The 13703-nt window shown below is 26.2% G+C and overlaps 1 protein-coding gene across 1 annotated transcript; it reads left to right on the plus strand.

The window, feature by feature from the left end:
* Positions 1-4498: 4498 nt before the first annotated feature.
* On the plus strand, positions 4499-8455 carry LOC145836024 (uncharacterized). Its single transcript, XM_082943812.1, has 6 exons — positions 4499-5374; positions 5773-5865; positions 6954-7127; positions 7193-7357; positions 7743-7886; positions 8088-8455. The coding sequence occupies exons 1-6, from the start codon at positions 4501-4503 to the stop codon at positions 8258-8260; spliced, it is 1623 nt and encodes a 540-aa protein (XP_082799938.1). The 5' UTR covers positions 4499-4500; the 3' UTR covers positions 8261-8455.
* Positions 8456-13703: the final 5248 nt, after the last annotated feature.

Genomic DNA, 13703 nt, shown 5'->3' on the forward strand with positions numbered 1-13703 from the left:
AATACTGTTTTGTAACTTTAAACAAACATTTACAGTTTTTTTTCAAACCTTTAACAAATATGTAAAGCGAGTGTCAATCATTTTTCATTAATTTCAAAACTTTTAAAGTTTTAATTAATCTCTATTAAAATGTCTTAAAATTTTAGTGTTCCGCAGTACATAAATTATAATATAATTCTATTCTAGTCATTAAATTAAAGTTGAGATTAAAGTTAACTGTTAAATAAAAAATATGTTTAAATTGTTTTGTAGCTAATTCAAAATTTGTATAACTAAAAAAAAATGTTTTGTTAATCAACAAATATCAATTTTTTAAGCATTTGTATCTAAACTTCAATACAAAGTTTTTTACAAAATTAACTAAAGTAGCTATTTTCATTAGAATCAAAAGATTAATTTTACATTTAGTGTTCTTGAAGTAATTATGAAGAAGTTTGTTAAGTATTTAATAATCGCTAACTGTAAAAAAATATTTAATGTGGTTTTTGGCATTAAGTGAATGTATATATTTAAAATATTAGATATAACATAATACAGCGATAAGTTCTAAAGTTACAAATAAGCAAATTTCGTTGGAAAGTCAAAACTATCATTTTATTTGTAAAACATAAAGTTAACAAACTTATCTTTGTTATGACTACTAAACCCGTTCAAATAGGAAGTACAGTTAACGTTTAGGGAATTCACCAGCAAACAAAACATTTTCACACATTGGAGATTAACCTAAATTAATATCTCTCGTATATATTAAGCTGAGTTGAGCTATTTTTTGTCACTTCATAGAAGCTTCATAGAAGCAGTTCACTCGAAAACAAGTTACTAATATGGACAAGTTAGTTGTTTAATGATTTTGTAGTTAATACAGTTAAACTTGCTAAAGCTAATAGTATTGGACGAAAAAGTTAAAATAGCTGTATAATCATCATAAAATTAAAGTTTTATAAGTTGATAGTTTAGCTTCATTATACTATACTGAAGTTTTTTATTTTTTGCAAATACTGTTAATGTATTTAAAAATCAGTATTTTTTGTAGGCAAAGCCAGTCTGACGCCAATAACCATGCTAATCAATGTAACCCGAACAATTCAAAGTAAGTAGAATTTATTTTGTTACTAAAATGATATCTATATTTATTATCATATTAAGAATGTATGTTTTTTACTCTGGTCTAACTTTACTCTACTAACAAAAAATAAGTTTATAAAGACATTTTTTATGTGTAAAAAAATGGAAAAATGTGCTTTTGTGCTAGGAATTACAGACATGATAAAACTAATTATAAACTTTTTGAAATATTTCATTCGCACGACACAAACCTAATGTAGTTTATAAGTTAATTTATTTTAAATACAATATTACACTATTTATACTTTTCACAGTTATCAGAACTACCAAAGCAACTATGGTGGGTCTGGTACCAGATCTGATTTGAACAATCACTCGAATCAGATGAATCCTAACAACTCAAAGTTAGTTTACATTATTTTTTCGGAAACAACTTAAAATCTGTAAATATTTTAATAAACATACATAGTTGTTTTTTGCTATAAACCATACAGTATCAAATCTATGAGATTCTGTTGTGAAAAAAATAGTTAAGTTTTAGTAAAATGTATTAAGTTGTGTATCAGTTTTTTTAAAAAGTATATATGATCTTTCTGAATAGCATTAAAATATTTTCACAGCTACCAAGGAAAGAAGTAGGTATAAAAAGAAGCAAACTTTATTGTCTTTACTTTATTTTGACAATAAACTATAATAATATCAGAATTGTTTATTTTTTATATATAAAACTAGTAATTTTTAGTTTTTTTGTTTATTATTTTTATGTTTATATTCTTAATAAACAAATAATGATAAAGTCAAAATAATCTTTGAGGCATTTATAGGTCAATCATACAGTAAACGTAAAATAAACAAATAACGTAAAAGTGTGTGTGCATTAAATAAAGTGCTCTTGAAACTGTTCGGTTATTTTTAGTGTTTCTAAAACAAACCTAAACATTGAATCACCACATCTCAGATTTTTATAATTCCATTGCATGCTTCAAAGATCTTTTGAATAGATAGATTATTTTTTATAATTTTGCATCGACTTTTTAATACTAACTAAGTACAACAGTATTTTTTCGTTACTTCTTTACTAATGTTTTAAAGTAAAATGTTGAAACTGTTGAAAGTTAGAAAAAAGCTGTTTTACTAATCTTAACTAAAAAAAATAATATAAACTATCAAAATTATGGTAATTGTTTAATAAATTATTATTAAATAAATATCTTTATAATTAAATACTTAACTTGCTATTTCTAGTTAGTAATAAAATTTATTTTCTCAGCTTTTTCTATCCATCTTACTGGCTTTATTAAAAAAAAATAATCATTTAGTAATAAATTAATTTATAAATCTACTGGTAAGATTTTTTTTTTACTTAAAATAGGAAGATGTTTTCCATATAAAAATGTTTTGTAATTTAGCAGTTTTGATTACTAACAAATATTTAAATCAACAGATATTAATTGTTTTAAAGCACCTTTTAACAAATCTAAGTAAATAAAGTTAGTAAAAGTTTAAAAGGTAAACATGAATAACTTTTTGAAATAACTTTTTTGTATTAGTTATAATTCGTACCAAATTCGACATTCTATACAAACAATGATCACAAGTATACGTCAGTATGTACTTTATAAGTTTTACCCAGTTAATTTTTCAAGGCAATATTATTATTTGTTGAACTACAAAAAAAAAAGTGCTCAAAATAATCGGTCTTAGGACCTGGTGCACGGACAAACTATTTGGTTATCGAGTCGCACACCATTTGGATACAGTTTTACGTCTTGTCCAGACAATATATAATTTAAGATTTCATAGTACTTTAAAAACTAAAAAGATTACAACAAATATGCAAGGACTGCTTTAGTAAGCACGTTTTTGAAATACACATTACCTTTTATTCAAGTAATGTATCATATATTTTTGAATTAATTTCTTAATAGCTTTTAGATAATTTTCCAACATGAACTAAAATTAACAAAGTTATTTTGTTTTTGATTTATTTTTTAAGTTTTTATTAACCCTTAATTTTTTGACTTAAGTTATACTGTTATAGTCTTATGCATTTTAAAAATAAAAATAAAATCTTAAGCTAATTTTAACCGAATTTCTTAATTTTCTAAAAGCTACCGACAAATAAAACTGAAAAACATTAAACTTTAATCTTATCGTTTAATATTTAAAAAAAAATCAAAATGTAACTTTTAAATATAAATTTAACTTTTGTTTAAAAGCGTTTAAAGCTTTTTAAACTTAAAATACATTTATTTTACAATCATAAAAATACTCGATCAAAACTTTAAAACTCTTTAAAAAATTATGTGTTTAAAAGGCAAATTGCATTCTACAATATATTTAAAAATATATAACTTTACTTCTATAGAACTTTTGGATATTTTTAAAGTTATATAACGACGAATACTTGGTTAGTTTAAGTACAACTATTTTAATTGATACCTTATATTAAAATATTTAAAATTATACTTCTCATTACTTATAATTTTTAATATAATAAAACCTACGGTAGTTGTTATTATAAAGACTAGTTTAACCAAAAATTTCTTTGTTTTTAATTAAGCTTGTTTCTCATACTATAATCAAGCATAGCAGACTTATAAGCCTTAACAACGAATACTAAAATATAGTTTAAAGTAGCAAATAACTTGCTAAAATTAGTTTCGTGCAGTTCTAATGTTTAAAACACAAAAAAAAATGCTTGTTTAAAAAATATTTTTTTACGATATTGCCCAAACTGATTACTGACCACATACATAAGTTTTTTAATAAAAACTTTTAACATTATAGTACTTAAAAATCAAGGCTTTTTTTTTACCAGTTTAGTTATATTTATAAACTCAGCTTTAAAATTTTAACTTGTTTTTCTTTGAAATATAGTAAACATGTATAAAGTTTACTTTCAAATGCTTTACACATTTTAACACCAATATTCTATGTTAAATACTTAAATATTCAGTTCATCATTGTGTAATTTGGAATTAAGTGTTACTAAATTCAACTGAAAAACTCTTAAAATTTTTTTTTTTGTTTTGTTCACCTAGAAAAACCGTTTTTAGTATCAGCTTACACTTTATTGCTACAATAATTTATTTTTTTTTATTTTACTTACGGATAATTTTAAGTTTATGTTTATTAGTTTTCAAGCTTAAACTTATATTTTAAACTTATAAAGCATTAAAAAAGCTATCTTCCTTTAAAACCTACGTACCTACCAAGGTTGCTTCTAAGAATTTTATTTTAAGCTGCGATTTAAGCCGTAAATACGTAAGAAGCTCGCGTGACCTTGTTTTAATAGAAACTTTCTTGCAAAACGCCCGCGGGAAAAACGAATATAAACGTATATAGTTAATTCTTCGTTCTAAATTCATTACAACTTTTTGTTGCTGCAGCTATCACTTTTTTTTTGTTTTTTGCTTCAAATTAAATTTTGGTATGTTAAAAGTTTTGTTTAATTCAAAGCTAAGTTTTTTGTTATGTTTTCTGCTCGTGGCAAAATCTAATTCGTTTGAAGGAGATATTGATTTTGATGGTTTTGATTTTGATGAAGGCTTTGATTTTATAAATGACGATTTGTTTGCGAACTTAGGCGATACGTGGAATGACAAGGGAAATGATAATATTCTCGATATGTTTGGTGATGCTGATTGGATGGGTTTACTTAACATCGAAGATAACGATTTAGCACCTATGCTGGGCCATGATGACGACCATCACCACGGAGACAGTTATAATTTCCACGGTGACCACGGTCATGAAAGTTATGGTGACGAAGACCATGACGACGAAGATCATGACGACGAAGATCATGACGACGAAGACCATGACGACAAAGATCATGACGACAAAGATCATGACGACGATGATCATGACGACGGTGATCATGACGACGAAGATTATGACAACGATGATCATGACGACGAAGATCATGACGACGAAGATCATGACGACGAAGATCATGACGACGAAGATTATGACAACGATGACTATGACAACGATGATCATGAAAACGAAGATCATGACGACGAAGATCATGACGACGATGATCATGACGACGATGATCATGACGAATATGATCTTGACAACGATGATAACTTTGATGAAAGTTCTTTTGATTTTAAAAAGTTTTTTGAGGACATCCAAGAAACTTTTAAAGATAAGGAAGAACTCGAAAAGATTTTGAGTGCTGCCGGCTTACTGGAGAGATATGAAGAATACAGACCGAAACCTAAGCCAACAAGAAGACCTAATATGTTTTCAAACTTGTTTCGCGGCTTTTCTAATAGAAATAAACAAATAGTTATCAATCGTGAGTTTCGATTTATTACAATACTCGTTCAGATTTGTTTATATTAAAAAGAAAGAAACATGGTCTCTAAATTAGTTTGTCAAAGTTTCTTTTACTTAAAATAATATTAGTTAAAATAACAAAACAATGATTTATATAGTTTTATAAGTGTATTATAAGTACTAAAAGTAAAAGCAAACAAGAAAAATAAATATCGGAACTAACTAAATAACAAAATAAATTTTTTATCAAAAAATGCTTAATTTTTTGAACTTTAGCAGCACTATGTAAAACAACTGTCTCCTTTTTTTTTTGTAAGTTTTCATAGTTATACCTAGCTTTTATAATGTTTTTGTTTACGATGTACAACGTTTTTATTTTAAAAAATAGATTAACTTTCTATTTGACTTTTCATTCAGGTTGTGTTGACCGGTGGGTTTGTTTCTTCGCAGTTTGTACATCTCCGTGGGCGATTGAAAACTGCAAGAAAACATGTAGATTGTGCGATAAAGGTTAGACTAAAGCTTGCGTTAGTTTGCACATTAACAAACTACATGACTAACAACTACTTGCAACTGTTATAGTAAAAACAGATTCTGAGAGAGTTTAAGTTCAGTAGCTTTCCGTTTAATATCGCATGTGTAAAAAAGAGTGCAAGTTGTACTAGTGTTAAAAGGTTCGAATATTCATGGTACGTCCAAATCTAGACTTTGAATACTGAGTCTAGTTGTTTCTAAAGAGCGAAATTACGCAAATAATTTACGTTTGTGTTTCAAAATATATTTTAGTAAAATTTATTTAAAAATAATTTTAATTTGTACGTTTAGTTCTTGTTTAATAAACAACTATTAAATGCTTTGCACGTAACATAAATCATAGATTAAAAAAAAAATTGTAGAAAATACAATTATTTTTGCTAAAAATTTAAGTATTTTTAAACTTATCAAATTAAAAGGTTCTACTACTAATACTTAATATTAGCTTACGCATGGTTATCTATTTTTTAACAGTTTTAGTCTTAGCTTTTTTTAAAGTAAAACTGGCAAAAATTATTCAAATTAAATTCTCATAAATGTTTTTTCAAACCCTTTTTAATACAAAAAACGATCACAAACTTTTTCGGTGAAAAATTGAATGATGCTATTGATAAAAAACTATAATTTACTGCACTTAAATTTCAATCGTTTCAAAATAAGTATAAAAACAAACCTTTAAACTTTGTGTGACATATTTTTAGGTCGATTATCAAAACTGCTAATTAAAAAAAAAGCTATCATGTATTCTTCTTTAAAGTAAATTTATGTTTTATAAGGCATTAACCTTACTGACTGTTAAAAGAAAGTTTGTTTAAACCTTTAAACCAGGGTCTCCTGAAGTTAGCCATAAGCTAAGGGCAATCAGGCCATAATTTGAAACTTACACTAGATATTCTGAAGCTGATGATGAATAGAGAAAAAAAGTTTTAAGCGTTTTTGATGGTAATTTGTTAGAAATCTTGTTGGAGGGGGCCATTGCGTTTTAATTTTTTTAAACGGAGCCTTATGAAAATAAATGTTGGAAAATCTTTTAAACTGATAAACACTGACGTTTTACGCGACAGAAGAGAAGAAAGAGGATGAAAAGTCGGAGGGATGGAGTGAGTGGAAGGAGGGAAGGTGCAGCGTGACGTGCGGGTTCGGGGTGAGGAGGGACACCCGCCGTTGTCGTGGTGACGAGCTTAAGTGCGCGGGTGCTGACGTCAGAAACGTGGAGTGCGAACTTGCCGAATGCAAAGGTGGGATTAATAATGTATATTTGAAATATATGTGAAAAAACTAATTTGAAATATATTCACTACAGACTGCAAAGATTTAATCGACCGATGCGATCTGATTCAGTGCGATTCGACGTTTCCAGTTATGGTGAAAGCTGTGAAGCAAAAGTGCAGAAAACACTGCGGACTTTGCGGCACAAACAAACCAATCGAAAAGCCTAAAACAGTCGCCAATCAAACTTCTGGTACAGGTTGGACTGCGTTTTCTTAGAAAAACAATTATTTTTAAAACCAATTTAACAATTTAGTTTGTGAATGAATTATCTGTTTCATTTCTTTTTCTCTTCGGAGTTTAATCATAACAAGTACCTTGGGAAATGTGACTTAGAAAAATTAATGTAAACTGTTATGCTTTTAAAAAAATATTTACGTTGACTTTTAAATTAAGATCATTTTAGTTATTAATTTAAAGTAAAACTAAAACTTTTATTTAAATAACTAACTTTTTTTCTTTGCAGTAATATTAATTTTTAGTTCATGAAAAGTTTTTACAACAGTAAATACTTTTTTATAAAACAAATATTCAAGTTTAGCTACTTAGTTGTGTTGTTTACATCTCATAAACATTACGTGAAGGTTGGAGTAGGTGGAAAGGTACAAAGTGCAGCAATGATTGTGGTAAAGGGAAAAGAATATTGTGGAGAAAATGCCTGGACAAAAGTGATGAGAAATGTGTGGGACCAGCGGATAAATTGGTCGAATGTACCGGTGATCAATGTGGTAAGTGTTTTCCAACTTTTCTTTTGTATCTGCTTGTTATTAAACATTACATGTTTCAGTCAGAACTTCATTATAGTTTTTAAAGTCACGAAACTGTTTAAAATAAACGGGTACAATGGTTTTTTTAACATTCAGAAAAATACGAACATAAGAAGATTAATGACATGAAAACATTGCTAAGCGACACTTTTTTTTAAACAGACGCAGATGAGTGGGGTGATTGGGTGTCGGGGGAGTGCAGTGTGTCTTGCGGGAGGGGAGAAGTGAAGGAGGAGAGATCTTGCACGTCGGAAGGGTGCAGCAAGAAGGAGAGTCGAGTTGTTGCGTGTCTGAAGCCGGCTTGCCCGAGAAGATTTTTCAGTTTGTTTGGTTGAAAAAAAAAAGACAAACTGCATAAAATTAGTTGTATAAATTTTCAAACTTTTGAATACAGTTAAAGAAATAAAATCTTTTTTAACATATAAATTGCATCGTTTGTTATTTTTGCATCTACCCTCTGAATTATACTGAAGAAAAAAGTTTATAATTTAAGTTTTTAACATACATACTAACATGCTGCTTTTATAAATTGTACTACTTCAGTGTTTAAGATTATCAAAAAAAATATTTAAACTTTTACGTAATTATAAGTTTTTAATTATCTGATTTTCGATTATATTAGTGTAAATTAATAAACTTATAAAAAAAGCAGAACTAAAGACAAACAAATTTTATACAAATAAAATTAAAATTCATAAGGCAAAGCGTATAAAACTACTGTACAAATCTCTTAAAACTATTTTCAAAAATTTATGATATTTTTGTAGCAAAGCGATGTATCTGCAATTAATCTAATTATATGATATATCATACAAAAAATAAAAATATATATATAGTGAAAACATGATAGGACAATCAGCCAGCATTTATTTGTTATACTATCGCTAATAAAGCTCATAAGTACAATTTTGTATATAACTCGTAAAAAAAGTTGCATAGTTGTTTCCATAAAAGCTAAAACATTGTATCAAAGTTTGCAAAATCAATCAAAAAATTTCAGATTTTACTATAAATATAAAATAAGTTTCCAATATTACGGTGAATAATTAATAAAGATATGTTAAGCTATTCATAAATAACTTACATAAAAATTTAAAAGAAAAAAGTTGATGCTTGTGTGAGGCTAAATTAAGAAAGGTTTTACAATAAGTTTTTTTTTACTACTTCATTTTTCAAAGTCTACTTTTACTCTTCAGTATCAAACCCGGAAAATGTGTAATGTAAGTTTCAACAATTTCCTGCGTAGCGAACCAGGTATACATGCTCACGGGACACAACTTGCCAACCACTGTTCTGAAACTTTACTTTTAATTAGTTTAACGTTTTAATGTAACGTTGTAGCTAAACAAACATTTATTTTAACAAAATTTTTGCTACAAAACCTCGTCAACTACTTGAAAAAAATAAAATATCCTAAATTTGAAATGACGAAACTTGCCTTTATGTATCTACTATTCATGTACTTTTAGTTTTGTAGCGTCAAGTAATTTTCTATTTGAATTATAATCTAAACACGAGCATAAAGTTAATTTTATAGGCAAATTTATTAATTTTTCAAAAAAACATAAAACTTTAATGTCGATTATTTTCCTTATGTTAAAAGCTATCTAAAAAATTTAGAACGCACCTTTGTCTTTAATTAAAAAAAAAATTTGGTTTGGGGTTGGAATTATTTCATGGGGTCCCTCCAAAAATAAAGGTTTATTTTTTGTTTTTTTCATTATTATTGTTTAGAACCAATAATAATTTTTTTTTTTTAATTTTTTTTTTTTTCTCTTATTTTGCATGTTATTTAAACTCTTAAATGTTTATTTTATAAATAATGTTAATATCTTTTACGATTTGGCCCCAAATTAAAATGTAGTATATTACACTATCATTTGCCTTGGCCATTTCCTAGATAAAAAATTGATAAAAGGAAAAAACAAATTAATAAGAATGTGCATTACAACAAATTCTATTAAATTACTTTAATTTAATTAAGTTTGTTGTAATTCACATTCTTACTAATTTGTTTTTTCCTTTTATCAATTTTTTATCTAGGAAATGGCCAAGGCAAATGATAGTGTAATATACATCATTTTGATTTGGGGCCAAATCGTAAAAGATATTAACATTATTTATAAAATAAACATTTAAGAGTTTAAATAACATGCAAAATAAGAGAAAATAAAAAAAAAATAAAAATAAATATTTATTTTTGGTTCTAAACATTGATAATGAAAAAAACCAAAAAAAAAACTTTATTTTTGGAGGGACCCCATGAAGTAATTCCAACCCCAAACCAAAAATTTTTTTTTAATTAAAGACAAAGGTGCGTTCTCTAAAATAAAAAAAAAAATTTTAAATAGCTTTTAAGATAAGGAATATAATCGACATTAAAGTTTTATGTTTTTTGGAAAATCAATAAATTTGCCTATAAAATTAACTTTATGCTCGTTAATCTAAACCCTATAGTTTTGTATGTCAAGTTTTGATTTTAATAAAGCCACATTAGTACTCTCTTAACGATGATAAAACAATTTCTTTTATTTGGAAGTCGTAAAAACTAGTGTGTTTAAAAAAAAAACTATAAATACGTTTCAAACATTATAACTATAGTTTACATATTTGATACGCAAACGCAACTTTAACTATTTTTTTAGTCATTTTGTTTTTATTTCAAGTAAGTAGTTGATTTAAATTCGAATATAAGTATATTTTTTGTTTGATTTTTTAGTTTTTTTTTCAACTAGCAAGCCTTTTAAGTAATAACTGTAGTAATAACTAAATACGTATCTTAATAAACTTTACTAAACAAGTAAAGTATATTTATGTAGCAAGTACAAAACTTTCTAAATACTTTATTTAACATATAAGTCCTTAGTTGTTTTATAAAGAATAAGTTTTGTACTTTTTTACACAAAATATTTATTTTGTAAGTTCATAAATATGCAAAAGCAATTAATTTACGAACTTAAATGTAATAAATTTAAGTTCTAGTTGTTTATTTGACAAGTAATTGAATTACTCAATTTTTTTTTAAACGTAAGCTCTTAATACACTACAATATATTAGTTAAAATGGTTACATGATTGTTCAAATTCGGACAACTCAAATTCCGACAATTCAAATTCTTTAAAAAAAATTTAAGTGACTATGTCTCAATAAGTAATATAAATTAAAAGAAAAAATTTAAATACATATGTAGATTTTATAAATATCTACAAGCCATTTTTTTTGCAAAACGTTAAATACTTTTCAAGATACATTAAAATTACTAAAAATAACTAGGTTTTTTACTTTATTTAAACCATATCCTATAAAATATTTAAAGTTTTGCAAAAATAAAAAAATGACTTTTAGATATTAATATGACCTCCATATGTATTTTTTATATTTTACAAACATACATTACTTATTTAGTAGTGGCCCTTTCAACTTTGTTTTAAGAATTTGAATTGTCGGAACTTGAATAATTCGAAATTGAATAGTCGTGCACCCAGTTAAAATAACCACACGTGTTTTAAATTTAAGGCTTTATGCAACAAGACTAAGAAAACAAAGCAGTTTATGTACTCTTAACTTAGAATAGTAAAAGTAATGTTCGTCTTTTTTTTTAGTAACTTCATCGAAAACTACTTTATGAGAACTTTTATCAAAATAAGTATGTTAACCATTTTTAATTAGTTTTATTTTCACTTTTATAAATTACTTCTATAATGTTTATTATATTTAAAATCTTTAAAGTCATTAGACTTTAACTTAAGCAGTTTAAAATAAATTTGTTTTACTGAAAACGAGTATTATTAATATTAATTGTTAACATTGTAAACAAAATTTTGTAGTTAAAATACTAATTAGAAACAGTTGTATGTTTTTATTGTTTAAAAGTCTTTACTTTTCTGTAACAAAATGTATTTTGTTATTGTTGAGTTTAATTTCTAGCACACTAATTTGTAAATTTTGCGCTAAAGAGTGTTTATGTTTTCTTATGGTTGTTCTGTGTTGTTAGAAGTTTTAGTTAAAGTATGTTGTAATGAGTGCACGACTATTCAAATTCCGAAAATTCAAATTCTTAAAAAAAATTTAAAGGGCCACTACTAAAAAAATAGTGCATATTTGTCAAATGTATAAAATACATATGTAGGTCCTATTAATATCTACAACCCATTTTTTTCTTTTTGCAAAAAAAATAATGTTTTATGAAATATGGCTTGAATAAAATAAAAAACATAGTTGTTTTAGTAATTTTAAAATAACTTGGAAAATATTTAAGATTTTGCAAAAAAAGAAAAAAGTGACTAGTAGATGACAATAAGATCTACATATATACTTTTTTTTTTTTTTTTCAAATTCAATAACTTATTGAGATATAGTCTTTTAAATATTCTTTTAAGAATCTGAATTGTCGTAATTTGAGTTGCCCGAATTTGAATTGTCATGTAATCTATTTTAAATGCTTTGTTTAATAAACACTTAATCACAATTATTGCTAGAATTTTATATGTATATTTGGCAGTAGATACTAATTTGTATTTTAAGGAAAAGTAATTTCTTAACCAGGCCGGGGATTATAAATGGTGACCGGAATTATACATTGCACCTTCTGACGGACTCGGGACACCTCAGTAGTAAACCTGCTAACTCTAAATAAATCAATAGTTCCATGATGGAAAACCAACAAGGTGTACAAAACTTAAATTTTGAAGAAAAGATTAAAATGGTTAGAAAGGTTTACCTTTGATATTGAAGACCCAAAACAACAACTTTTATATTTTGAGAACGATATGGCTGACCATGGCGGGTAGGTGTCAAGTTTGCACGAGGGGACTAAAATGCACGAAGATACTTTTGCACGAGGGGACAAAAATACACGAAGACATTTTTGCATGAAGGGTCAATTTTGCAAGAGCAGACAATTTTGAACGTAGACATTTTTGCACAAGTTTTTTTTTTAACACTTTTTTTTACCAACTTAGTTTTTTTTTTTTACTTTATTTTACTATCATTGTTATTACCCTCGGTCGGTAACTTTATTTTCTTTATCAATTATTTTATTTATTATTTTTTACTATCACTCTTTCCCCTAACCCTAAGCCTCAGTCTACTTTTTTTTTCTATAATTTTATATAGTTTTTGTTTTTTGTTTACATTCACTGTTACCCCTCTAACCCTTATCCTTGGCTTCTTCTTTTTTTTTTATCATATAGTTTTTTTCCTTTTTTTTATACTTTTTTTTCTGTTTTTTATACTCTCGTGAAAAATTGACCCTTGGTGCAAATTTGGGTAATTACCTAGGATGATATCGTACCAATATCAAACTGAAAATATATAATGTTCGATGTGTTTTTTAACCATAACTTTAGGTTAAAAATTAATATTTTGTATACACATTAATAAAATTAAACTTATTTATCATAAATTAACAAAATTTAAATATTTAATCGCTTTTATTTTGTAATATAAAGTGATGATTTCAAAATAATAATTTATATTGATTTTGTTATTGTTAAATAAAATCGACTAATTATTTTATTTAAAATAAACAAATCATGCTTACTATGGATTTATACAGTTTGTTTAAAACAGAGTATCTTTTCTGATTATACATATTAAGTTTAAAACATTAATTTTTAGCCTAAAATTGTAGTTGAAAAAGCCACAGAATATAATATAATTTCAGCTTGTTATTGTTGCGACATCATCCTAGGTAATTACTGGCATTTTTAAAGAAGCTGAAAAATACTGGATAATTTGTGAGTTTTTGCCAAACAAATACATGTGGGCCTATACCTT

This window comes from Thalia democratica, chromosome 5 (genome assembly GCF_965202585.1).
Source record: "Thalia democratica chromosome 5, ktThaDemo2.hap1.1, whole genome shotgun sequence".
NCBI lineage: Eukaryota > Metazoa > Chordata > Thaliacea > Salpida > Salpidae > Thalia > Thalia democratica.

What these genes read in the sequence shown, in the direction of transcription:
- LOC145836024 (XM_082943812.1), top strand. Translation starts at nt 4,501, where the DNA reads ATGTTAAAAGTTTTGTTTAATTCAAAGCTAAGTTTTTTGTTATGTTTT. An exon ending in CGAACTTGCCGAATGCAAAG is followed by an intron (nt 7,128 to 7,192) that starts GTGGGATTAATA and finishes TATTCACTACAG; the next exon opens with ACTGCAAAGATTTAATCGAC. An exon ending in CAATCAAACTTCTGGTACAG is followed by an intron (nt 7,358 to 7,742) that starts GTTGGACTGCGT and finishes CATTACGTGAAG; the next exon opens with GTTGGAGTAGGTGGAAAGGT.